Below are 25,298 nucleotides of genomic sequence, written 5' to 3'. Positions count from 1 at the left end.
TTTAACTAATAACGCAGATACCGTATGATTTCAACCAAATGTGATACTCTCTACAGAAAATAGAGGTTCAATTTAAAAAAAAAAATAAACTTTATCATAACTTTTTTGGGACACCCTGTACACAAAAATTATTTTTAGGATATGCATATCTATATAAAAATTATAACAACGACACCCTGTATGTGTTCTGTTATCAGTGAACATTCAAAAGGAATTCTAATCATAAACAGTCAAATAATAATTTATTGTAAAATATTCTGAAAATATATTTTATAATATTGTAAAACTATTGTCTAATCTAAATAATACCAAAAAACTTATTTTAAACCATTTTGATTCTCTAAAGCGATATTATTACTAATCCGTTCTAGATTTCTTCTATTTTCTGTTTGGCCCTAAAACAGATAATTTTTTCTTATTCTATAGGTAAAAATAAGGGTAAATTATAGGTAAAAACGTATTTTAGAATCTAATGTAAGGTAAGTATAGTCTGTCCTGTGAGAGGATATATGGCCGTGGTAGTAGTATTTGCTGTAATTTTTGGATGTTATCTGTCGAAATTTTGGCTGGTTTGACAGACTATAGATACATTAGATCCTGGAAAACAGTTTGTGTCATTTTTACATAAATAAAAATGGCACTATTCCGTTTTGTTGTAAAACAAGGTACATAAAGAAGAGGTAAATCCGGTAAAATACGGAACAGTTTTACAAAATTATAGACGTTTATTAAATTTCGATATTATCTGTAGGTATATAATTTTTATTTTATGATTTATTATTGATCTATGTTCTCAATGGATATTAGGTAATGTACAAAATGAGCTCTTAAGTGAGAGCGCCCATCAAAGTGACGTAGCATGTGACGTGGCACATGATCTGGCAAGTAACATGCATCTAGCAAGTTAATACGAAGTGTGTCAGCGCACACTGAAGTAACGCTGTCAGAAACTTGTCATTTGTCGTTGTAACATGCCATCCCACTGCTTCAGAAATAGAACTGGTTCCACTTTTCGCCACATGCTATCAACACGTTACTCAAATTTAGCAAAAATGAAGGACGATTTGGACTTCAATATACGTTTGTATCACTGATTATGGCTTTTATATCTAACACATCAAAGGTTTTGTTTTTAATTCTATAAAATGCTTGAAATCTTTCAGGATATTCAATAGATATTCAATTTCTTAAAAACACTAAATCCACTGTTCCTTTGTCTCTTTTTGCAAAAGAGGTGTATCCAATAGCGACGCTTTGGATAATTTTAGTTCATATTAATTAAGTCAGTGTCACTGCCACATCACTTATATGTGCGCTTCCTGAAAAATCATGCAACGCTATTGTTATACACAACCATATACAGGGCCTATTTTTCATCTGGTCGGGCACTAAGGCCCAAGCAAAAATTCGGGCCCTCTTTTCCAATAAAATTCAAAGATTCTCTTGTTAGTTTGGGTTAAAATACTATACTACCCGGGCCTTATAGGCCTTATGGTAAAATAGGCCCTGGCCATATAATTGTCATGTATGTATGTGCAGCGTCATATGCTACGTCACTTTGGTAGGCGCTCTCCCTAAAATTGCAATACAGCTGAAATTAATTATCTCAGCAAAAAAGTGATTGAATCACATATAGTTGATAAGTAAACCAGAAAAACCTGCTTTCTGCGTTGGTTAATACGATGACAATAATGACAAATGTTTTTCAGAAACTGTTTCGTAATTAAGGTAAAATCGGAATACGGCCTAATGAATTGATCTTTAAACTCATTTTTTTATATTTTATATAGTTTTTTTATATTCTAAAATAGTGCTTACTCTTGTTGGTTCATAGGCATAAATAATTTCATTGGCTGCAAGCTCATTTTGGTATTCTCTTGGTTTTATCCATTTCCTTATAAACGGCGCCAATAACTTAGGGTCAACATCTCTCGGGTCGTTTGGCTTTGTCAAAAAGCTAACTAGCATTGCTACGAATATCGCCACAAAACCACCCATTAGGGTGTACCATAAATAAGACAAACGGTATATCATATATTGTTCGCTAAAACAAATATACCATAAGAAATATGAATATGGTTGAGATTTTATTTTTATTATAAATATATCTTTTGATAGATTACTGAAACTGAATCTTAATGCCTAAATATCAAAATTAAATATGTTGACTTTGTTTTCAAACTCTTTTATAGTTCATAAACCTAGCTGCTTTACCTACTCTGTGTGTAAAACATCGGTAACATTAACTGAGGGGTCAAACTGCATATTAACCGAAGAAGATTGCTTCGGAGTAAAGCTATAGTGACAACCTTCAGTTAGACAGGTTTTTCTGGGAAGGTGAGATCACCAGACGCGATCAGCGTTTGAGTCCGCAAACAAAACCATCCCATAAAAACTAGTGACGATATTCCACCATAGAGAGCACCCTAAAATTACTTATATAACAACTGATTTTTTAAGATGCCATGAAAAATACAGTACTCTTGAATTGATCCATGGAATTAGCATTCCCATTGTAAATAATGCCAGTGATGGTCCACTGGCAATTGCGCCAATACTCATTGTTAACTAAAACAATAAAAAAATAGATCACCTTATGGATTCTCCGTAAGAAACCAACTTTAAAACTTACTTGTAATACCGATCCCAATTTTTTCAACTACAAACACCAAGCCTACGCAAATTGCTCCGAAAATAATTACTGTAAGTTTCAAGACAAAGTTGTAGTGCTTTTCGTTGATATCTTTATGAAAAAATGGACGGTAAAAGTCTTCTAGTACTACTGCAGCCATTGAATTTAAACCGGTAGATAAAGAACTAGAAAAATATTTCGGATAAAAAACAGAATATCTATTCCAAGTAGGTATGCAAGAGCTAACAAAAGTTAACATTATATATAATGTTAACTTTTTGTAAATGCATGTAGTTACCTTAGAGCAGCACTAAAATTTCCAGCCAAACATATTCCAGGAAGTCCAGGTATACTTCCAAAAACTGTCATTACAAGTAGTGGAAGAAGTTGGTCCTTTTCACGTACCAACTACAAAATAACGCCTATAGAATAACATACATTTCAATTCAAAAATTGTGTAATTATTTAATATGAGAACCTCTAAGTTCTGCCAAAATTGAAATTAAAAATCTATAACAAATTGCTTCAAATAATTTTTTAGGAATATCAAAGATCAAACTAATAATAAATTAAAATAATAAAGTTAAACAATTTTTGTTATCTATTAGAATCCAAGGTGTCAAACTAAAAAGTGGTCAAAAAATCAAAATATTAAAAAAAGCTTGAAGTGTATTCATTAAAAACACTGTATATTCTAGATTACCTACTTCTTGTACAAACGAAAAATCAATATAAGAGTACCCAAGGCGAGTGCACGCAACCAAACTTATATGGAATCATTTATTATTTGTTATAATTTTTTAGACGTATGAATATTTTGTGTTTATGAATAAAACTCAGTCCTTGTTAAGTAAAATTATCCCCAATTGCAGCTCTCCAAAGCCTATAACGATTGGTGCTAGCACTAAATCATTAAACCTCCGACTCGTTAAAGTTTGTTGAAGTGGTAACAATGGGTTTTGCTCCCAGCATAATCATAATAACTCCCAAGGAAAGAGAACCCTAAAGAACATTCCAGAACAGTTCCTTCTTTATATGTTGGTACAGATTTGGCCTGGAGCTCTCGCCCAGGCTTTCTCGCTCGTCTTCTTGGAGCTCTGAGAATCCGAATTCGATGTTCATCTGATCTTAAGCCAATTCACAATTGTCCAGTTTTGATGTTGAAGGCACCAATTTAGCCGGTCGATTTTATTTTTCCGAGATAACTGTGGGACTCGTAACTTTCTCCTACTTACAACTCCCGAGCACGAAGCCTTTTTCTTATGGTTTAAACTGAAACGTTCACACCTGTAACTGCCAGAAGTTGTCTTTGTAGCTCTGAATGAGAAACATTGGGATTTCTTGTAGCAATTTAGCACACAAAGCGGTCTTGTTGTTCAGTGGCTCTTTGACTATCTGGGCCTGTTCTTGAGAGTTCCTAATTCCAAGTACCTTGCAGATGTTTTCGATACAACACCCTGGGTAACGCCTATACTATCTCTGGTACGTCTTTTTGGAGCATTCCTTGTTCAATGAGAGCAATTAATCTATTCTGTTCATTTTTCTCTGTTCATCTGTTAATCAAACATAAGGATTTTTTTTGGACCGAATGAAAATTATCGGACAGTCGCTTTTACTGCTGAACATAAAACTCACAAGAAACCTTAATTTTTTCCTTGCGAAAAGTTTAATCAGAAATAAAGAGTGGTTCCGTATTAAGTTTGGCTGTGTGTATTTCATGTAAAAACATTAATTTAACGTTTAATTGAAATTTATTATACAATATTGAGTTACTTCTTTGAAGTATACTTGTACTATGTAAAAAATATGTTTCCTTTTATGATAAAATTAGAATAGAATATACGGCAAGAAAAATAATATAAAATTAAACTAATTTTAATTTTATATAACGCAGAGAAAGGGTTAATTTTGATTAAAGCTATTTTTTACAACAAATAAACTTGTATACACTATTGTCTTTATTAAAACCATATTTACCATTGTAGTTAAAGGATCACATTTATAAAAAGTTGCATATATTAGTAAACCCATATAACAACACACTAATATTATTAACACAATCCCACCAAAGAAACACCATAATGCTCTAAAACCATATGAATTAAAAGATAGCTAATTATTATTTGTTATTATAATTACCTTCTTGCTGACGTTAAAGTAGGTAATGCCAAATACCTCTGAACCATATTTTGGTTTACCGCTCCAGCTTGCATTACATAAGCAAAACCACCGATCATTAGAGACCACAGTGTATGTCTTGCTAATGGGTCAATGTCGAAACTAAAAATAAATTAAAATTGATTTCACTGCACTCTGCAATACAGAGTAAAATTTACTTAGGACCCTCAATTCTTCCAGTCTGTAAATTCCTTTGTATTACATTAGTAATTCCACCTATGTCTAATGTCCCTTTAATAGCAACCAGAAGAAGGGCACATATCATTAAAGTAATTTGAATCACATCAGTCCATACCACTGCCTTAATTCCACCCTGAAAATTTAATTTAGAATATTATTTGAATTATATTTATATGTAAATAAATATACAGTGTTTTCATGATATTTGGACACATGGGAAAAATTTTAAAAACATATTCTTTGGAGGACTATTTTCAAGACATTATTTATCTTCCAGTAGATATATTTTTAGTAAACTCAACAAAACATTCAGTAATATCTAAGATCTTTTTTAAGTAGCGAGAAACTTCTTCTTGTTCTTCCTGCTCTATATTAGGCAGATTGCCTGTTCATTCTTCACATCATACCTACAGTCTCAATCATGGGTTAATCAAGGTTATAGCTCCATCTTTTTCTTGGCCTTCCCGTGCTTCTCCTTCCCAGTGGTGATTTTTCTCGAGCTGTCCCTACTATTCTTCCCTCGTCCATTCGCCTTATATTTTCATTCTATTCGCGCCTTCTGCTCAATACCCATTCATTAATGTTATCCATCTTGCGTGTTTGCCTTATGTTGTCGCTTCGTTCTCTATCTCAGCGTTCCACCTGTGATTTTACACAAGAATTTCCATCCCATCGGTTTCCAAGGACCATTTTGTTTTTGCTGTATCCGGTCTGGTTTCTTCTGTGTAGGTCATTATGGGTCTGACGACAGCCTTGTATATTCTTGACTTGACCTCGATACCTATGTATTTATTTTTCCATATGGTGTCGTTCAGGCATCCAGCTGCTCCCATTGCTTTTATTGTTTATTGTCTTACCTCTGTTTCAATATCGCCATATCCGGATAACTCTATATCTTGCATCTGACGGATCTTGCCTCTTTGTTTTGGATACAGAGATTATAATATTATAGTATTTTGCTACTAGATTGAAGCGATATACTAGTCTTTGGATGTCGTCCTCGTTTTCTGTGACTAGCACATCAGCGTTGTCGGCATGCCTTTCTCTACAGGTATTGAGTCAGTGAGATTCCCGTGGATCTTAGCCTGGGTTTTCTTAGCCCTGTATATATTTTCTATGACTTTAATTAAATTATGGGGTATTTGTCTGTCAGAAAGTAAATGTACAACATCTTCTAACTGAACCCGATCAAATGCTTTCTGCAGATCTATGAAACACATCTAAACTGGTCTGTTGTACTCAATCAATTTCTCTGCAATTTGTCTTATAACAAAGACCGCATCAGTGCGTGATCTACCCGTTCTAAATCCTTGTTGCTCATCTGATAGAGATATAATGTTATTAAACTTGTTTGGTATTATTTTTGTTGTTAGTTTTAATGTTGTGCTTCTTAAACGTAAGGATAGGTAATGGTATTTGTTCGCCATTCGTTAAGTATTCTTTGATAGAGAAAAATATGTTCAATTAGTTTATTTAGTTGCTATATATGTTGTGGAATATTAGCCCTAAAAATGTTATAATTTAAACTTTTGTGTGAGGCGGTACGGTTTATGAGACTTTTCCACACACAGATTGCTGACAATAATAAGCATGTCTAAGAAACTTGAAATAAGCTTGTATTCTAATGTCCAAATATCTTGAAAAACATTATACATATAACTATAATACTAACCATTGAGGTATAAATTATGCATATAAGACATACGACAGGTGTTATTAGATGAACATTGATTTCAGTTACTAAAAATAATTTCAAGTTAGTACTTAGATAATTTATAATATAATTTTATACCTTGATTAAATGCCAAAGCAGGTACGTATATTACTAAAGGCAACCATGTAATCTATACAAAGCAAGAAAAACTGATATCAAATACATTTTATTAAAGATAATGATAATGATGCTTACTGAACTAATTGCGAAAAGTACCGAAGCAAAGAAACGAACCTTGGAATCAAATCTTCGTTCGTGATACTAAAAAGAATAAAATAATATATATTAATATATTAAGTTAAAAATTGTTGCTATACCAAACAACGAATAAAAGTTTGCGTAGGTATATTTGTTATTTTAAAGTAGTTAATAAATAGCAATTATTCTGTTACTATCAAATAAGTCACCTTATGCGATAATGCTAATTAAAATTTAATTATAATTATAAAAAACTTAATATCAAATAAAATCAGAATAGTTTTATTAGACTTTCCTGAATGAGCCTTTTGAATTTATCACACCGAAATACAAAAATGTTCAATTCTATCTGCTATAAATATATTAATTCTACACGGAATATTTTACACCATTTTGTCACAGTAGGTATGAGCAAACGTAACAAATTTTAAAATAATATGTTGTTAATAAAATGTGGCACGAAAATAACATACATGATGTGTCTGTCAGAGCCCATTAAATTTACTAAAATAGATAGTTTCAGCAGTAAAACTAACCATGAAATTAACTACATACATACGTTTGTTACTTTATTATTAATGATTACATTATTTATATTAATAATAATTAACTTTTTCGTAGTAACTTCTGTTGTTTTTTTTTGTTATCATTTCATTTTACCTCATATGTTGATGTCAGTTCTAGTCCATGGAAGACAGGCAGATAAACGCTTGACATCACAATAGTCATAATGAAGAATCCTCCGATTATATATCCATATTGAATGCCATAAACATAAACTTCTGTAGGTATACCCAAAAGTGATATTCCACTTATGTAGCTATTCAAAATTTATTAAATTTTAAATAAATTAAAAAAATTTTAATTTTTTTTTTATTTTTTATTTTTTTTTGATTTATTTTTTTTATTTTTAAACAATAGAAAAAACATTAATGTCTGTAGATGATAGAATATATTTGAATATGTTTTTTCATTATGTACAAATAACAATAATGTATTGTAATATAAGTATGTATTATTCACACTTACATACAATTAATCAATATACAGGGTGGTCCCAACTGTATTCTGAAAACTTCGGCAGCATATTCTGCAGATAAAAATAAGATAGAAAACAAATTTCTTGCAGTATGGGTATATAATAAAATTATATAAGCTTCAAAGTTACCTTACGTAGAATTCACGAGTTATATAATTTTTTAAAATTAATAATTTAAGAGTTATCAACATGTACTGATTTTATTTGGGACACCCCTATATTTTTAATTGACCAAAGAATTTCTAGGAACATCTAAAATATACACTTGATATTTTGTTATAACTCCCTTCGAAATACAGAATTTTTAAGTTCGCCACTTTAACTATAGTAGGCTTTGGACCCCTTATTGCCGATATGCCCTTTAATGGAACTCGAAAACATATTTTTCCAGCAAGACGATGCACTGCCTCTGAACGCTGAAGCGTCAGCAAATTTTGCAGCCAATTTCAAGAATAATTGAATAGCTTACCAAGATCCCAGCTATTGGCCGTCGAGGCCGCCTGACTTAGTGCACATGGATCTAATCCTATGGATATATTTGCGAAGAATAAAGGTTCCTTATTCCGTATAATCTAGACAAGAATTAGACTTTAGCAGTTATGAGAGAGTATCTTTCACCCCTACTGAGTTAATGAATTCCGCGAGAAATGTTAAAACTGCCCCGTTCGTCCCTAACAGAAGACGGTTAATATAAATGAACACCTGTAGCAAAATCTCATGTCTTGGTTTGCTATTTATTTTTATTGTTATTAGATATAGTTTAAATGTGTTGATGTTGGTTAAATATATTTTAAATTGTTATAAAAATCTCTGCATCTCTATAACAAATATTATTTTCTGTTTTAATTGATGCTCACAGCTTGAATTTTTTAAAAAAATTATACTTAAACCATTAAATTCTAAGTAAAAAGGTACTTTGGAAATGTTTTCATAAAAATAGAAAATTTTCCATAGCAAAAAAGTTACAGCGATTTATTAAAAATGCATATTTTTGAAAAACACCCCGTAACTCCGAAACGGTAACAGATATCGATATGCGGTTTTCACCATCATGTTTTTGACAAAAATTGAGCTCCAGACACCGATATTAGTTTTTGTCTATCTCCAATAGAAAAGGGTGTTTCCATTTAAAAGCGTCGAATTTGACCCACCCTGTACATACAAACAACAATAACGTATTGTGATTGTATTATTCACACTTACATACAATTAATCAATATACAGGTTAGTCGGAGCTGTATTCCGGAAACTTCGACAGCATATTCTGCAGATAAAAATAAGTAAAAAAGTTCATATAAATGTATGTCCGAAAATGCTTAGTTTCGGAGATACAGGGTATAGAAATTTCATTTTTATTTCAATTTTTTCCAAATAATTTACGTCAATATTCGAATGAAAATTGATGTCTGGGAGTTTTTTGACATGAGGAATTTGATTTTGATATCAAAATGACTCCATTTTGTAGGGAGCCTAACCTAACCTAACCCCTAACCTAACTAATTTTCATCCAAATATTGACGTTACTTCAGAAATTATTGGGAAAAAACCTCTCTCTCTCTCTCTCTCTCTCTCTCTCTCTCTCTCTCTCTCTCTCTCTCTCTCTCTCTCTCTCTCTCTCGAAATAAAAATGAAATTTCTATATTCTGTATATCCGAAACTAAGCATTTTCGGACATACATTCATTCAAACTTTTTTACTTATTTTTATCTGCAGAATATGCTGCCGAAGTTTCCGGAATACAGTTCCGATCACCCTGTATATGTTTAATATTATAGTACTTGATTCAATTCCTATTTCTAGTAAATTAATAATAATATTATATATTATTTCTAGTTAATTAATAATAATTTTGTATAAAAAAACTTTAAATACAGAATACCTTATAAAAATAGATACCATTTAATACAAATAACATCATAACAAAGATCAATATAACACTCATTTCAGCTATAAGTGTCAGGTTATTTTATTTGATTAGCGACACTTTAACTTGAACAGACTTTTTATTCTTATATTTTGTATATCAATAGGATAAGGATCATAAAAATACAATAATAAAGATGATTAAGAGTCCTGGAACAAAAATACAATGATAAAGATTAAGTCCTAAGAAATGATAGACACCACTATTAGGAATAATTAATTTAGGAGCAAGTGCTCTCATTTATAAAAGTTAGTTTAAGATTTTTATCAATTTATCATTGTCAGAAAAATGTAAAATAGTCTAAATATTTGAAACGGTTGTAAGCTGCAAAAGTACAAAACTCTACTCGTCTCATGTCAGTGTCTACTTAGGTACTTTATGGGTACTTTAAATGGTACAATTTATTTAATTTGTTACCTAGCTATTAGCGACAGAGACACAGGAAAAGTACTCATATTCCTTCCTCCTACCAGATAATCTTGAGTGTTGGCGGACTTTTTGAAGAAACCGAAATAGAAGCCTATAATTAGGCACATGAAAAGCATCGCTATAAAGACCAAATAATCTGGCCACAGAAATTTTCGTATTTGCGTCCCCACCTCCGTCACGTCCAGACCGACGACAGTTTTGGCGCCCACGTCCATATGGGACATCATACTGGGTATATTTTCGGCCATTCTTCAATCTTAAATGAAAAAGAAACATTTGTTTGTATTATTACTTTATCGTCAATATACAGATGAAATAAACGTATACAGGGTTGTTCACCACATACGACACGGAATATTGTAGCTAAACCAGTAGATCTTTTCAAATTGTAAGTTTTGGGTTCGATAAAGGACTATTAGAGCTACAATTTAAAAATATTTTTACAAGATATATAGTGTTCTAAATAAGTAAAAAACATTATAGTTGTATTTTTTAAACACCCTGTATATTATTCTATTTTTAGATTCTACGATGAAATAAAGGTAAATTTGATTAAGATTTATCACACTTAAATCTTACCGTTTTTGAAATATTTTCAATTTTATGAAATTGCAGTAAAAAATTTTTTAAGGCTTCATTTCTCCAATGGTATCAAAGTTTTTAATACTAAATATTTACTGAAACTTATTTATTGATCAGATATTATATTGCAATAATAAACAAAATACTACCTTATACAGACTATCTTTTTAAGTTTTCGTACAAAATGCATTTTCTTATAATTTTGACCTCATTTATCACTATACCCATGGAATATTGACAGTTTAGATTATTTTTAAAGATGTAGCAAATTTTCAAATAGTACCAGATACCAATATTGTCGATATAGTTTGCTTATTTCATTAAAATAATGAAAAATAATAATATTTTTTGTTAAATTTACGATGATTAATAATAATTGCTCCAAATACTAAAAAACTGAATTTTGTATGTGTATTAGACACTCTGGTAAAAAGTAACCCTTATAAATTATATTCTTAAAATTGAAAACATCTCAAAAACGGTAAGGTTTAAGTGTTAATTAAATTTACCTTTATTAATCTAAAAATAGAATAATATACAGGGTGTTCCATTTAAAAAATACAACTATAATATCTTTTACTTATTAACAGCTTTAATAAAAAAATTTATAAAATAAAATTAACAGCTATTAACAACTTTCACACTCAGTATCTTCTAAAATTATTTTTAAATTGTAGCTCTAATAGTCGTTCAACGAACACAAAACTTACAATTTGTAAAAATCTAATCGTTTAGCTACAATACTCGTATCGTATGTGGTGAACAACCCTGTAGATGAAAACAACATCTAACTAGTTGTAAAAATAAGTCTAGAGACAAACTGCATAAGGAGGTAGTATGGTCTAGCCATTCTGCCATGGAGAGTGACCGGAGTTAAGGAGGTACCAATTTAATACTGTTTCCAAATGGTGTCTAATCACATATCGACACTGACTGTCTATCGTTAGTCTAGCACCTCGCAAAGGTAAACGAAGATACGTCGCTAAATCAAGAAGCGAAAAACGCTGAAGACGTAGTAGTTCCACCCAATAAAATGACGAAATATCACTTCTGCTAATAATAATAAGTTATCGCACTGTTAAGGTGTGCCATCTTCGCGACAAGGAAGCAAAATAACAGAAAAACCATTCGATGGAAAAATTATTATACGACAAAGTCAGTGCCATCCAATTGCTGAGCATATAACCAAGGACTCTCTCTCGATTTCTGTGGAAGCCTATGCGACCATGTGCGGTAATCAGCAGCCTTGCAGCTTGTAAGTCACATCCTAGAATATGCAATGACGGCACCTATTTAATAATTGTGACTTTTTAAGTGCAATCCTAGAGATTGCTTACTAGAGATGAGCAGAAAATCGCAAACTGCGATTTAATCGCAGCGATTGTAAATTCGCAATCGCAACCTGTGATTCCTTTCCATAACAAACTGCGACTTGCGATTGAAACATATATCTGCCGATTTTGGATTTTTAGGCAACCAGTATTACACCAGTTGCGATTTGCAATCGCAGTGGGCACGCGAACGAAGAGCTGCGAACGAAAATCACAGCATTGCGATTTTCGTTTGCACCGGCGGTGCATCGAAAGTTTTTAATACTAAATATTTACTGAAGCTTTCTATTTATTGAGTCAGATATTATATATTGCAATAATAAAACAAAATACTACCTTATACAGAGTGTCTAAAAATTTATATTAAATAATTACTAGCTTTAAACGGCAATAACTTGTTTAATTTAAATGGAACATCCTGTATATTTTACGAGAACCAGATGCACAACATAATTGTCTATCGAATTATATTAAACCATCTTTTACCTATCTTTTTAAGTTTTCGTATAAAATGCATTTTCATATAATTTTTGACCTCATTTATCCACTATACCCATGGAATATTGACAGTTTAAGGTTATTTTTAAAGGAATGTAGCAAATTTTGAAAATGGTACCAGATAACAATAATGTGTCGATATAGTTCGCTTATTTCATTAAAATAATGAAAAATAATAATATTTTTTGTTAAATTTACGATGATTAATATAATTGCCCCAAATACTAAAAAACTGAATTTTGTATGTGTATTAGACACTCTGGTAAAAAAGTAACCCTTATAAATTATATTCTTTAAAACAATGTTCTATTAAAAGTAACCCTTAATATGTATATTGGAATTGAGAAACATCTCAAAACGGTAAGGTTTAAGTGTTAATTAAATTTACCTTTATTTCAATCGTAGAATCTAAAAATAGAATAATATACAGAGTGTTCCATTTAAAAAATACAACTATAATCTTTTACTTATTAACAGCTTTAATAAAAAAATAAATAAAATAAACTTAACAGCTATTAACAACTTTCACACTCAGTATCTTCTAAAATTATTTTTAAATTGTAGCTCTAATAGTCGTTCAACGAACACAAAACTTACAATTTGTAAAAATCTAATCGTTTAGCTACAATACTCGTATCGTATGTGGTGAACAACCCTGTAGATGAAAAACAACATCTAACTAGTTGTAAAAATAAGTCTAGAGACAAACTGCATAAGGAGGTAGTATGGTCTAGCCATTCTGCAATGGAGAGTGACCGGAGTTAAGGAGGTACCAATTTAATACTGTTTCCAAATGGTGTCTAATCACATATCGACACTGACTGTCTATCGGTAGTCTACCATCATAATATAATAGCAGATAATAAGGCTAATGATCAATGAATTATACTTTACAAATAATAAAAGAGTTTGGACAGATGACTGAGGTATATTATAAGAGGTCCAATGGAGCATGTATGCGGTATATTTTTGAATTTCCTTCAATAAAATTATCAAATCAGATCCTAAATCTAAAAACTTTAGACTTATCACAAGAGGTATTTCGATTATTTATCAATGTAAACTTTTTTCGAGAATGTTCTATAGCAATTTAATGATATAATTGGATTTATTGTCAACTCTATCACCTTCATAAAAATATAGCAATTATTCAATAATACGCTTTGTGACTTATTTATATCTTGGGTTTATTTACAATGGTAGATATATTTCTATATAGAAACTTTTCATGAGCTGTAATTGTTTCCTAAAACGGCTTCGTAAATAATTTTTGTCCGGAAAAAAAGAGCTAAAGTAGCTTCTATTTATATAAACAAAAAACCAAAATTGATTCTTCCTAACTTTTTTAAAAGAAATTAAATTTGATTAGATTTGAAGGTACCATAGGCTCAGTTTCTACTTAATAATGTCTGAAGATGCTCAAACTAGAAGAGAAGTAGCATAGTTTTTAAATTGTGTAAAAACATAAAACACAATAAATAATATTGGCGCTATACTTTTGTAGTACAGTCAATACTTATCGTCTAATGACAAGTCTAATAGCGCTAATTATAAATACTTTTATTTTATATTTTGCTGTTTTTATGACAAATAATTCCATAAAGACAATGGGGATAAAGTAAAATACACTATAAGTAATGTGTGGATTATTATAAAAACAACGGAAGTACAAAAAAAATATCAAATGAAACATAATAGCAACAAAATTTAATTTGTTTATTGAAAAAGAGCAAAACAGTAGTTATTTATATTAGTTTAATTTTTCTTTTATAAAATATTCTTTTACTCACCTTATAAAATTATATTCAATAAAGCTACACTTGTTCAGTCAAAAATACATATTATGTATTTTACCTAAAAACAAAAACTATTAATAAATTCCTTCATTAATACATTCATTTCATTCTAATTGAAACTCAAAAATAGAAAAAGCTTAACTACGTTTATTTATGAAAGAACTCAACTATGAATTGAGGTAACCCGTTTAGGGACAGTGTTAAAATAGAGGTAATTGTCACAGATGATCATCATAAGCGTAGTTGGTATTGAAAAATAAAATGAGTTGTTGAAAACTTGTTTTAGCAAATGTCATGTCAATATTGTTGCGGCATGTAACAATTTTCTTGTTGTATCGTTATTAACACCAGCTGAGAAAATAATTAAAATAGCAAACAAATATTGTTTTAATCAACTTGTATGTTATGTTGATGACTTTATTTGCAACACAAAATTACAAAAATAATTAACCCAGCAAACAAATAGTTTTACTTTCCATCTTTAATTCATATTAAAGGTACTCCCATAAATATCTCAGTGCATGGAGATCACTCATGGAGATGTACCACCCTATCTATTTACAAATATTTTTTCCTTGATGTTATAAAAACTACTATTGTTTTGTGTAGTTTTCCTAGAAAAATACACTGTATTATAGTAGACAAATGTAATCGCAATAGTTATGCATAATTATGATAGTAAAATTGTTGTTATTCAACCGTGTTTCCTTGACGTGACCGAAAAAATAATAATTATTTAAAAAAGTATGGACAATATTACTTACGAGTAGCAGTTGTGTTGAGAAGATGCAATTTACCATTTAAGTTACGATGTAATTATTAATGTTGTATAGATATAAGCTGTACAAACATAAGCTTAAAATAGACCCATGTGTACTGAAAATCCGAGAATATAGATTTTGTTGTTTAAGTCATTGTTGTTTAAGTCTATCTGAATATCAATTTGTCAATATGAAGCTTCATTCAGAACCTCGCAATGAGTGAAATAAATTAGTGTTTTCAATTACACTTTTATACTTTTAGTTTACGATCATTCACAATATTTAAAAACACAATTAAAATTAATAGAATATCCTAGCAAACAGCTTGCGTTAGTCAGTTATATCCATAGAGAAAGCCTAATATTTAGCTTGTAAAACAATCAACTTTGATTTCTAACCACAATTTCTCTTGACGGAAGATAATCAAAGGCCAAAATGACATTTCTCGTAAATTTTGAAGTATAATTAGTGGAAAAGTTAAAAGTGATAACTTTTTCTACCAATTGAAAATGTCTACCACTAATTTTGACGTTCTTACATTGAAATTAAAGGAACAAACTTCTACGGTAATTGAAACCACTAATTTATTCCACTAATTGCGAGATTCTGAATGAAAATTAGGTTTTCTCTATGGATACAACTGACTACCGCAAGCTGTTACTAGGATATTCTATTCATTTTAATTGTGGTTTTTAAACATTGTGATTGTGATCGTAAACTAAAAAGTATAAAGTGTAATTGAAACCACTAATTTATTCCACTAATTGTGAGGTTCTAAATGAAACTTAACACACTTTACTTGTATGGCACCTTTTATATATTTGGGTTGCATTCCAAATTTAATTCTAGTATTATTATTGTATATCAGATTATCACATAAACAAACTAGGATCATAATATAATATTGTAATTTGCTGATATAACTTTTAGATTGCAATGAGAAAAGCACTAAGAACCAGCTTATGGCTGCTCAAAGGGCCTTGTACATCCCTCAATGTCGGACCCCAGGGGTCCACGACATGACAAAAAATTCAGTCGTCAGATCCGAGGGTAGATCTAATTTTCACCCTGCTTCCTTTTTTGAGTTATCCTCACTCATCATACAATCCTGACTGAATTTGACAAAAAAAAGATCCAGGTCTTTAACAAAAGTAAGTATCTGAGAAGGCTTTACCTTGGTTAGTCCTCCATCTTTTATATTAGTCGTACCAAAGTTTATGGCACGAATGGTTAACGTCTCGTGGGCACGGTGTCGTCTAGTGTTTCTCCATTTTCCCCACGGAATCTGCATTCACCATTGATTCTTAGCTTCAATCTACTGAGCTTTTCATTGAGGAGACAGTGCCTTGTTAAAAACCTCCTGGGCAATCCGAAGATTGTCCTTAATAAATTCAAGGATAATATTTAATTTTTCTCGGTCGTAAGTCCTGAGAAATTTTTGTGTATGGTCTTCTTCCCATTCCAGGTTACGGATGGAGTCTTTCAGCTTCTTCAGTTCTGCTTTAAGTTGGCTTCCACTTGGGAAGCAGAACAGTTATTCTGGTCCAGTTAGTAGAGTGTTTGCTCCTTTTGTAGCCAGATCGTTTGCTTTTTCATTACCTTCTATCCCTTGGTGGGCTGACACTCTGAGTAGGAGGATTTTATTTTCTTTGCCTAATTTGTTCAGTTTCTCTAGGCATTCTTTGACCAATTTCGAATTGATGGTTGCCTAGTTGATCGCTTTTAAGGCTGCTTGGATATTGGATAAAACGGCTATTTCTTGTTTCCGGTAGTTTCTATCTAAGATAAGTTGTATGCCTCTTTCCTATCTCTGTTTCTGCTTTGGTTTTGGAAGTATCAGTATACTACGTTATGGTCTTTTATCTTTTGTAGTATTATAATGGATAAGAAATTTGACTAAAGAACAACCAAGCCTAGAAGATGAGCTCGATATTGCTTAATATTTTTATGTGTTAAAATTACTTACAGAGCAACTACAGAATATGATAGACAGATGAGATATTGATAGTTTTTTATGTCAATTTATAAAATAAAATTCTCCATGGATTGATTTTTCTGATTTTAATTGTATAACGTAAAATTGCAGAAACAATATTTGATTTCCAACAGAAATTATTTTTAAGTCAACGCTAAAACACATTTGATATATTTCCTTTTTTATTCGGCAAATATCATCAAAAAGTTTTCCACGGCACTGTTAACATGATCCTTAATAGAAATAGAAAAGGGAGACATTATCCAATTTAACTTTAAATAGGGGCTCCAATTACGTTTGTGGGCTCTCAAAAAAGATATTGTAGAACAAACATTCTATTAAAAATACTATGAAAACGTTTTTCGCTAATTTAATTGGTTACTTCGTTCTAGCAGATTTAATTTAAGCCTATTCCAGGCAAGTATGAATTATTATTTAATATGTAATTTTTTTGAGTTTCATTTATTTAATGTACATATTTTTTTGGTTTACTAATTTAATTCATTTATCCTAAATATTTAAATAAAGTAGATAAAAATGATAAAATCTAATAGTGAATTTTAATATACAAAATGTAAATAAAAAATATGTGCGAAATAATAAGAGCATTTTTTCAGATAAAATTTTTCGATTTAACGTTTTCCCACCAAGTTTTTGGTTATACAGGGTGAGTCTTCGAGACCAGAAACACGATTAAAAGTTTTTTTTCGCGAAAAAAAAATTATGAAAATTTGAATTTTTTTGGGTTTTTTTTAGTTTTTAGTTAAAAAACATAATTTCTTGAACAATGTAAGCTATCTATGGCAAAATATTTTTTTTAAATGGCTTAGTTTAAAACTCGAAAAAAAAAATTGAAAATAGATTTGTATGTCTGAAAACGTTCTATTCTTCTTTAATCTTCCAATAATTAGTGTTTATTTTTGACAAGTCTTATGTCAATGTTTAGTAAATGACGTCTAGAGATAGACCTCGCCAAAATTATCATCGATTGTCATACCCCATCCCTCTTTGACGCCTTTTTTCATTATAGTAGTGTACAACAGAAAATGCATAAAAATAGATAAAAAATAATAGAAATATTCATACTTGACGTATTCTAGATATATCTGATTAAAATATAACCAAGTAAAATGTTAATTAAATACGTTATCAGAATATTCTGATCCATGATACATGTTAATCTGGACAAATATTGTTGTCATATATGCAGGTATTATTTTGCAATCTATACTAATACATAAAATCCTTAAGTGACTGACATACTGATTAATCACGATCCTGCTCAAACCACTCAACGTAAGAAGCTCAATTTTGGCATACAGGTTGATTCTAGGGTGTAGAGGTTCGATAAGAAGGGATTTTTCGAAATTCCAGTTCCAAGAGGGTGAAACCACCCCTCAAATATTACAATATTTTTTATTTAAAACGGTCAAGTTTCCGAAAAAACGCTTAAACACGTATATTTTATTTTGTTTTTTACATATTTTAAGATTTTTTAAAATGTATACAGGGTGTTTCGAAAAATCTGGTCATTTATTAATCACGATCCTGCTTAAAGCGCTTGACGTAAAAAGCTGATTTTTGAAAACAGATTGACTTTAGGGTGTAGAAGTTCGGTAAGAAGGATTTTTCGAAACTCGAATTCTAAGGGGTGAAATTATCCCTCAAATATTAAAAATATTTTTATTTAAAACCGGTGAGTTTTTCGGAAAAACTTTTAAACACGTATATTTTATTTTGTTGTTTTACATATTTTAAGATTTTTTAAAAATTTATACAGGGTGTTTCATAAAATATGACCATTGAGTAATCACGATTCTGTTTTAACTGCTTGACGTTCAAAGCTGATTTTTGGCAAACGGATTGACTGTGGGGTGTAGAGGTTGGATAAGAAGGGGCTTCTCGAATCTCAAATTCCAAGAGGGTAAAAACGCCCTCAAATATTACAATATTTGTTATTTAAAATACGGTTAGTTTTTCGGGAAAACGCTTGGACAAGCATAATTTATTTGTTTTTTTTACATATTTTGAATTTTTTTAAAAAATCATACAGGGGGTTCCAAAAAGTTGGGTAATTGATTAACCACGATTCTGCTTAAACTGCTTGCCGTAAAAAGCTTATTTTTGGCAAACGGATTTTTCGAAAGTCAAATTCCAACGAGATGAAACTACCCCTTAAATATTACCAAGTTATATAATAATATCGCCATATTGTTTTTCCTCATGCTGACATAAATGTGAGAACATTTTATCCAGTTTGTATGTTAATGCAAATTCTTGCTTTGCTTTATCATCACCATTACAAATGATTAATTCGACACGAACGAAGTCGCGGGTACACGCTAGTCCTTTATATTTAATTTCCTTCTTCATTCGTGTAAAAATACCCAGCCAGTTTTACATAAAACGTTAAATGCCGAACGCTTATTTTGCTACTTTTTCGGACTTGATCCTAAACCATATAAAACAAGGCATTTATTACTTAAATGAAAATCTACTAATTAGTAAGAAAAATTAAATGTTCGTTTCGGATATGGCTAATCGCTCTTATTAAAAAATGTGTTATCGCTCACTCCTACTAAATATCTAGTTAATATTTTGTATAAGCACTATCTTAACCGAAGATAAGATTAAATCGAATGAAACTCGTCAATATGGTTTTAACTGCGGTATGGCAGCGAATTTTAGCGCTCGACCAAGTATTGTTGTGCAAAGTTTGTTAACAAAATGAGCGTAAGTCTCGCATTTAAGTTCTGTACAATGTAAAATACAGTTTATTTCCATATAAAAATATCCACATTCAATGTCAAACACGCCATTGTTTATTTATTACATTAATTATTTTATCAGTAGGATAACTGGTTATACGACGTAAAATGTGTTATATTTCTAATATTATTCTTTCTCGAGTACTGTAAACATTACTGTAACTACAAATTTTTCTTTTGACTCTAACTAAACCGTGAATTATTTGATTACTTTTAACATATTGATATTATTGTAAAAAAATATCAATATGTTAAAAGTAATCAAATATATTTGTGTATTTTTAGAATACTTATCACACTGGTGTCAACTATATTTGGTCAACCCCAGGAATACTTCAAATAGCTGAAGGGGTAAGTGTTAAAAAGTGCTAATAATTCAGATGATTTCTTTTTAAAAATACGTTGGTTTTAGTGTAATTTTTTTCCATTTTGTTTTCCTACAACGTTAATTGCTCATACAGGGCAAACCAAAATCAAAAGAAACATACCTATCAATTTGCACAATTGATTCATTCACCTAGCAAAAAGTACAATGGTGCATTAATATACAGGTCTATTGTATTTCAAAATATTGACAACCTGTGTTTTTTTAAGTTAAATTTTTAAGAGATGTTTAATTTGCAATTCTACTGATACTAATTAGACTATGTTTTCTTGTTAACTGCTTCAGAAACACAAAAGTTTCGGAATTAACTGATATAAGCAGGATTGTATTATTTCAAAACTGCCTGACCCTACTAACTTCTTACTTCTTGAAGTAGGAGTCTTTTTGTTAATCTTGGGGTACGAATAACTGTTTGGCCAAATGTTCTGAAATGATCATGTCGATTAAACAGTTGTTATCATTTGTTCTTTATATTTTTGTTTACACTTTGATTCAAGCATTTTCTATACATTTCAATATCTTTCTATATTTGACTTAGAGCACAGCTTGGAGGCTGCAATTTCTTCTAAGTGTTGACAGGCCAACTTCCCAAGGCATGAAAATAAGTTTGTTTTTCTAATTTGACATGTGATATTTTGCATTTTTTATGGATATTTGTTATTATTGCTATGTTTATTTGACAAAACAGATATATTTCACATTATCTTTATTTTCTGTTTTTGTTAGAAATTAAATTAACATAGGGTATAAAATATTCGACTTCAGTGTCAGTTAGGACATATTCCAGGATACGTGTGAATTTGGTACAAATGTACCACTGCGGCAACACTGTTTTCTAGAATATAATCGGCACGGACATGATCCCCGTTGTCCACTCGGTGTAGCATATATTGAAGGCCCGGACGTGGCTCGGTGTCTACTTTACGGAACGTGCCCGGCTCGGGTACGGCCCGGTGTACCATGAATCAGCCTTAATCCGGATGTGCCCAGATTTTTACTACATCCGATTGTGTCCGGGCAGATTTTTCATAAGCGTCCGGATTTTAATGCTCCATTAAGAAATATCGTAATATTGCAAAATAATATATTAGTTTTAATAAACTTAGTTAGGTACTTAAAAACATCGTCGATAAATTCAGCAGTTTAATTTCATTGTTTTTTATTATTTTTCAAACGTCACAAAAGTATTGATTTTTGCGTAGTGATTGACAACATAAAAAAGTCATTTTAACGCCTTAGCCTAAAAATAAAGTACTTTACAAGCAAGCATAAAAGTACGAAAATATATTATTAAAAAATCAAACTTTAATGAAAATGTAAACACCTATTTTTATGAAAACTATTATATATATGATCCATATTGAATGTTGCACTACCATTTTTATTTAAAGTAAAATAAAAAGTTTTACTAATGCTTTTTAAAATTTAATTGAGATCTTATATTCAGGTCGGCGATATTTTGTGTTCTTTCATACCTAATTTTTACTTTTATTTATTTTTTAGTTGCTCAATATTATATTAATAGTGTCATCCACCGTTATCGATGCATCGTTCAGAGCCAACTTTCTTTGTGGAATTGCCATATTCGCAGTACTGTCAGTTATAGTGTTACTGGGTGTCAATATAACTGGAGTTCCCGCCAAATCTGACGTTCCATGGTTCTGGATTCAGTTCTTTTGTGCCGTAAATTTGGTTCTGTTGTACTCAATCAGTTCGACGCTAGTTATTATTCAACTAACTAAAGGATCTATTATTACTGGGGTAAGACAATAAATTATATTCTTAAATTCGTGTATCAATACAAGGTCCGCCAATAGTGCGTCGGGCATCTGCAGCTCCTAGAATAATGCAAACCTAAAGTATGTACTAGGATGCATTTCAGGAAAATATTTTAACTTCTGTGCGAGTGGATCGGGATGATTTTTTTAAATGGAACACAGCACAAATTTATAGTTAGCTCAAATGTATTGCAATTTTGGTTTCCTTTTATATCATTTTACATAATCCTGATAGGTAATAAATATATGAGTAAATAAGTTTTGATCGTTTCAGAGATATTAATAAATAAAAAAATATATATATTTTTCAGCCTTTCTTAAAAAAAATATAAAAAATACAAGAAATGTGCTGAAATCAAAAGTATACTGGGTGTTTGCTTTAATATTAGTCTCTACTTAACCTAACCAACTGTCCTGAAATCAAAACTATATTAGGTATTTACTTATTTAGGTGGTCTGTACTTACTTTGCTATAAATATGGTAATCGTAAATTATACAGGATGTTCGAAATTCTACGCCAAACTTTCTAAAATATAAAATAATTTTTCTTCGTTTTTTTTTAAATGGAACATCCTGTATATTATTATTTAATAGACGGAGAATTAAAAAATTATTTTTTTTGTATTTAGAGTATTTCAAAATTTTTAACGGTTAAAAAATAATGTACATTAAAAAAAATATATTATTATATATTTATATACCGGGTGTTGCATCGTCGGACTTTTATTGATAGGAAACTTTGGCAATTTGGGCTTGGGGGAATAATACGATCTTCTAAATATTTTAAAGAATAATTCTATTTTAGGTTTATTAAGAGCACTCCAAACCCACATTCAAAAGAATAATTTAGATATTTTTGATTAGCTCAACGAGTTTACGAGTTATCGCCCGATTTCTTTTTAAATATTTCCTTTTATGGCCCTCTAGATTTATTAGCACCAGTCAAGGTAAAAGATAACTGTCAAATAAAATTGTAAAAAAAAAAAAATTCCCAATTTTATTTAGTGCTTTTTATTATTATTGAGAACTCATACCTACATTTAGAAGATGAATAAATAGGGTAAGTTGGCGATGTTAAGCAAAATATAGATTTTTTTATTTAAATTACATGAGAGTGTTACTGATTAACATTACTATTTACTATAAAAACACATGATATTTAAAAAAATTAAACAAATTATTTTTAAACTGAAATCAAAACATTGCTTAATTGATACTGCAACTCGGTCATCTTTACCCCACTAAAAGGGTAGTGATGACTAACATAATGGGGTAAGTTGACTAACATAATGGATTTAGCAGTAATCACAAACGAACTCACTTACACCATTGTAGTTACTGTAAGCTTCGTGCCACCAATACTGGCAATTGCTGCAACTAATCCAGTCCTCCACTGGGGATCCTGGTATAATTCATCACAACCAGGGCAGAAAATAGATCTTTAGTTTTTTTGGGAGGGCCAGGCATTTACTTTCTTTAAGCGCTAAATTGTTGATTCTTTTTAGTCAGGATTTTTTTGAATTTTTTTTTTCTATAATTTTGCTCTTTTCTTCTCTTTGTCTTATCTGATATTCCTTATCCTCCAACTGTTCTTTAATGGGTGTACTGGTTATTACACTAGCTGTCAACTTCTTCCTTTTACAATTTCCCCCCCTTTCGGCTTTTAGAAAAGGTCGAGTGTCACTTCATTCGGTTTATTCTCGGTTTGACTTGTTCCAGGAATTGGCTCATTTTCTTTATTTTCCGCCCTAAACAGATTTCACTTATGCTACTTTTCGAAACGACGAGGTGTGCCTTTGAAACCCATTTCACCTTGTTGTGAACTCTTTATTTCCATTTTATTGTTGATTTTTTCTCAATATCCTTTTGGGGTTTCACAAAATTTATTAGAGGAATATCATCATCAGATTCATTATCGGAATTTTGATAAACGGGTGGTTGATGCGGTGCCCTTTCAGTTGTTTCAGCCATTACAAAATCGTCGTCGCCAAATACAAAAGGGTCAAAAGGTTGAAGACCGCATTTTTTAAAGCCGTTCACAGCATTTGATACCGTTGCGGCCCTATTATATGCTTTTCCAAATAGCTGACAAATATGTTTGTCCCCAATTAGCTGCCCAGGGTGATTTACGAGATGATTGTCGCATTCTCGGCTAAAAAACGACTTCAGCGGGCCAAAAAATGATACATCAAGCGGTTGTAACCTGTGTGTTGTATGTGGTGGGAATCCAATCATGATTATCCCCTTTTGCCTACAATAGTTGATTGCAGGTAAAGATATGTGAGAAGAGTGATTGTCTACCATAAGAAGAACAGGGGTTTCCGGCGACGAATGGTTACTATTTGGAAAATTGGGTGTAAGTATTTAATTGAAAAATTTCAGTGCACATCCATCCATTTTTTTGTGCAGTGCCATCCGAACCTATTGGAGCACCATAGAGTAATTCTTCCTTCATACGAATGCGACCAAATATAAAATAAGGAGGGACATAGTTGCCAACTGCATTAACTGCGCACACAACAGTAGTATTTTTGCCTCGTTCGGCCGAAACAGCTTTAGCTACTCTTCTAGTCCCGACTGGACTTAAAACTTTTGGTAGTTTGCACGGAACAGACGACAGGCCACTTTCGTCGGCGTTGCGACCTGTCGGAATTTAAATTCTTGTATTTTTCCTGGCGAACTTCATGGTAGAATGTCAAAGAACTTTTGGACAGCGGGCTTGTTAAAAGACATTAAACGCGCAACTGAAGTGGCAGTTCTTTTAGACTATTCATTATCTTTTAATGAAATGATAAACCAATCCTTTCCTGCTAGTTTCCGTTCCTTGTTAAAACGATGTGTTATTCCTTGTTCTTCAGCAAAGTCATAGGCTAACTTCCTTAGTTGTATGGCTGTCAATCCAAAACCTCTTTTGTCGATCAAGGTAATATAATTTACTAGTGCCTCGGCCTCTGGCTTAAAATTTAAAACGTAGTAGAACATCTCCCTCCATGCATCGGTAGTTGGTAGATCATTTTCATTTTTTTTTCTAAGATACCTGCGCGCAGTGAGTCGGTTCTTGGATGTCGTGAGGAGAAGCTTACCACCATTGGGTGGGGCGAGCATAATAACTGAAACGAAGTACAATGA

At 31.2% G+C, this 25,298-nt stretch overlaps 1 protein-coding gene and 1 pseudogene across 1 annotated transcript; one reads left to right on the top strand and one right to left on the bottom strand.

Moving 5' to 3' along the window:
* Positions 1–249: 249 nt before the first annotated feature.
* LOC115891550 lies at positions 250–14,651 on the bottom strand (annotated as a pseudogene).
* A 5,208-nt stretch (positions 14,652–19,859) lies between these two features.
* LOC115891549 lies at positions 19,860–22,181 on the top strand. Its single transcript, XM_030912038.1, has 3 exons — positions 19,860–19,970; positions 20,291–20,356; positions 21,894–22,181. The coding sequence occupies exons 1-3, from the start codon at positions 19,965–19,967 to the stop codon at positions 22,161–22,163; spliced, it is 342 nt and encodes a 113-aa protein (XP_030767898.1). The 5' UTR covers positions 19,860–19,964; the 3' UTR covers positions 22,164–22,181.
* The last annotated feature ends 3,117 nt before the right edge of the window (positions 22,182–25,298 follow it).

The sequence above is a fragment of the Sitophilus oryzae genome, unplaced genomic scaffold (assembly GCF_002938485.1).
Source record: "Sitophilus oryzae breed Bouriz unplaced genomic scaffold, Soryzae_2.0 scaffold_1184_pilon_pilon, whole genome shotgun sequence".
In the NCBI taxonomy this organism is placed as follows: Eukaryota; Metazoa; Arthropoda; class Insecta; order Coleoptera; family Curculionidae; genus Sitophilus; species Sitophilus oryzae.
Note: the sequence above shows the minus strand (reverse complement) of the source record. Positions and strands in the feature narration are given on the sequence as shown.

Excerpts from the sequence above, each read along its gene's own strand:
- LOC115891549 (XM_030912038.1), top strand. Across the intron at positions 20,357-21,893 it reads TACTTCAAATAGCTGAAGGG|TTGCTCAATATTATATTAAT; the intron begins GTAAGTGTTAAA and ends TTTATTTTTTAG.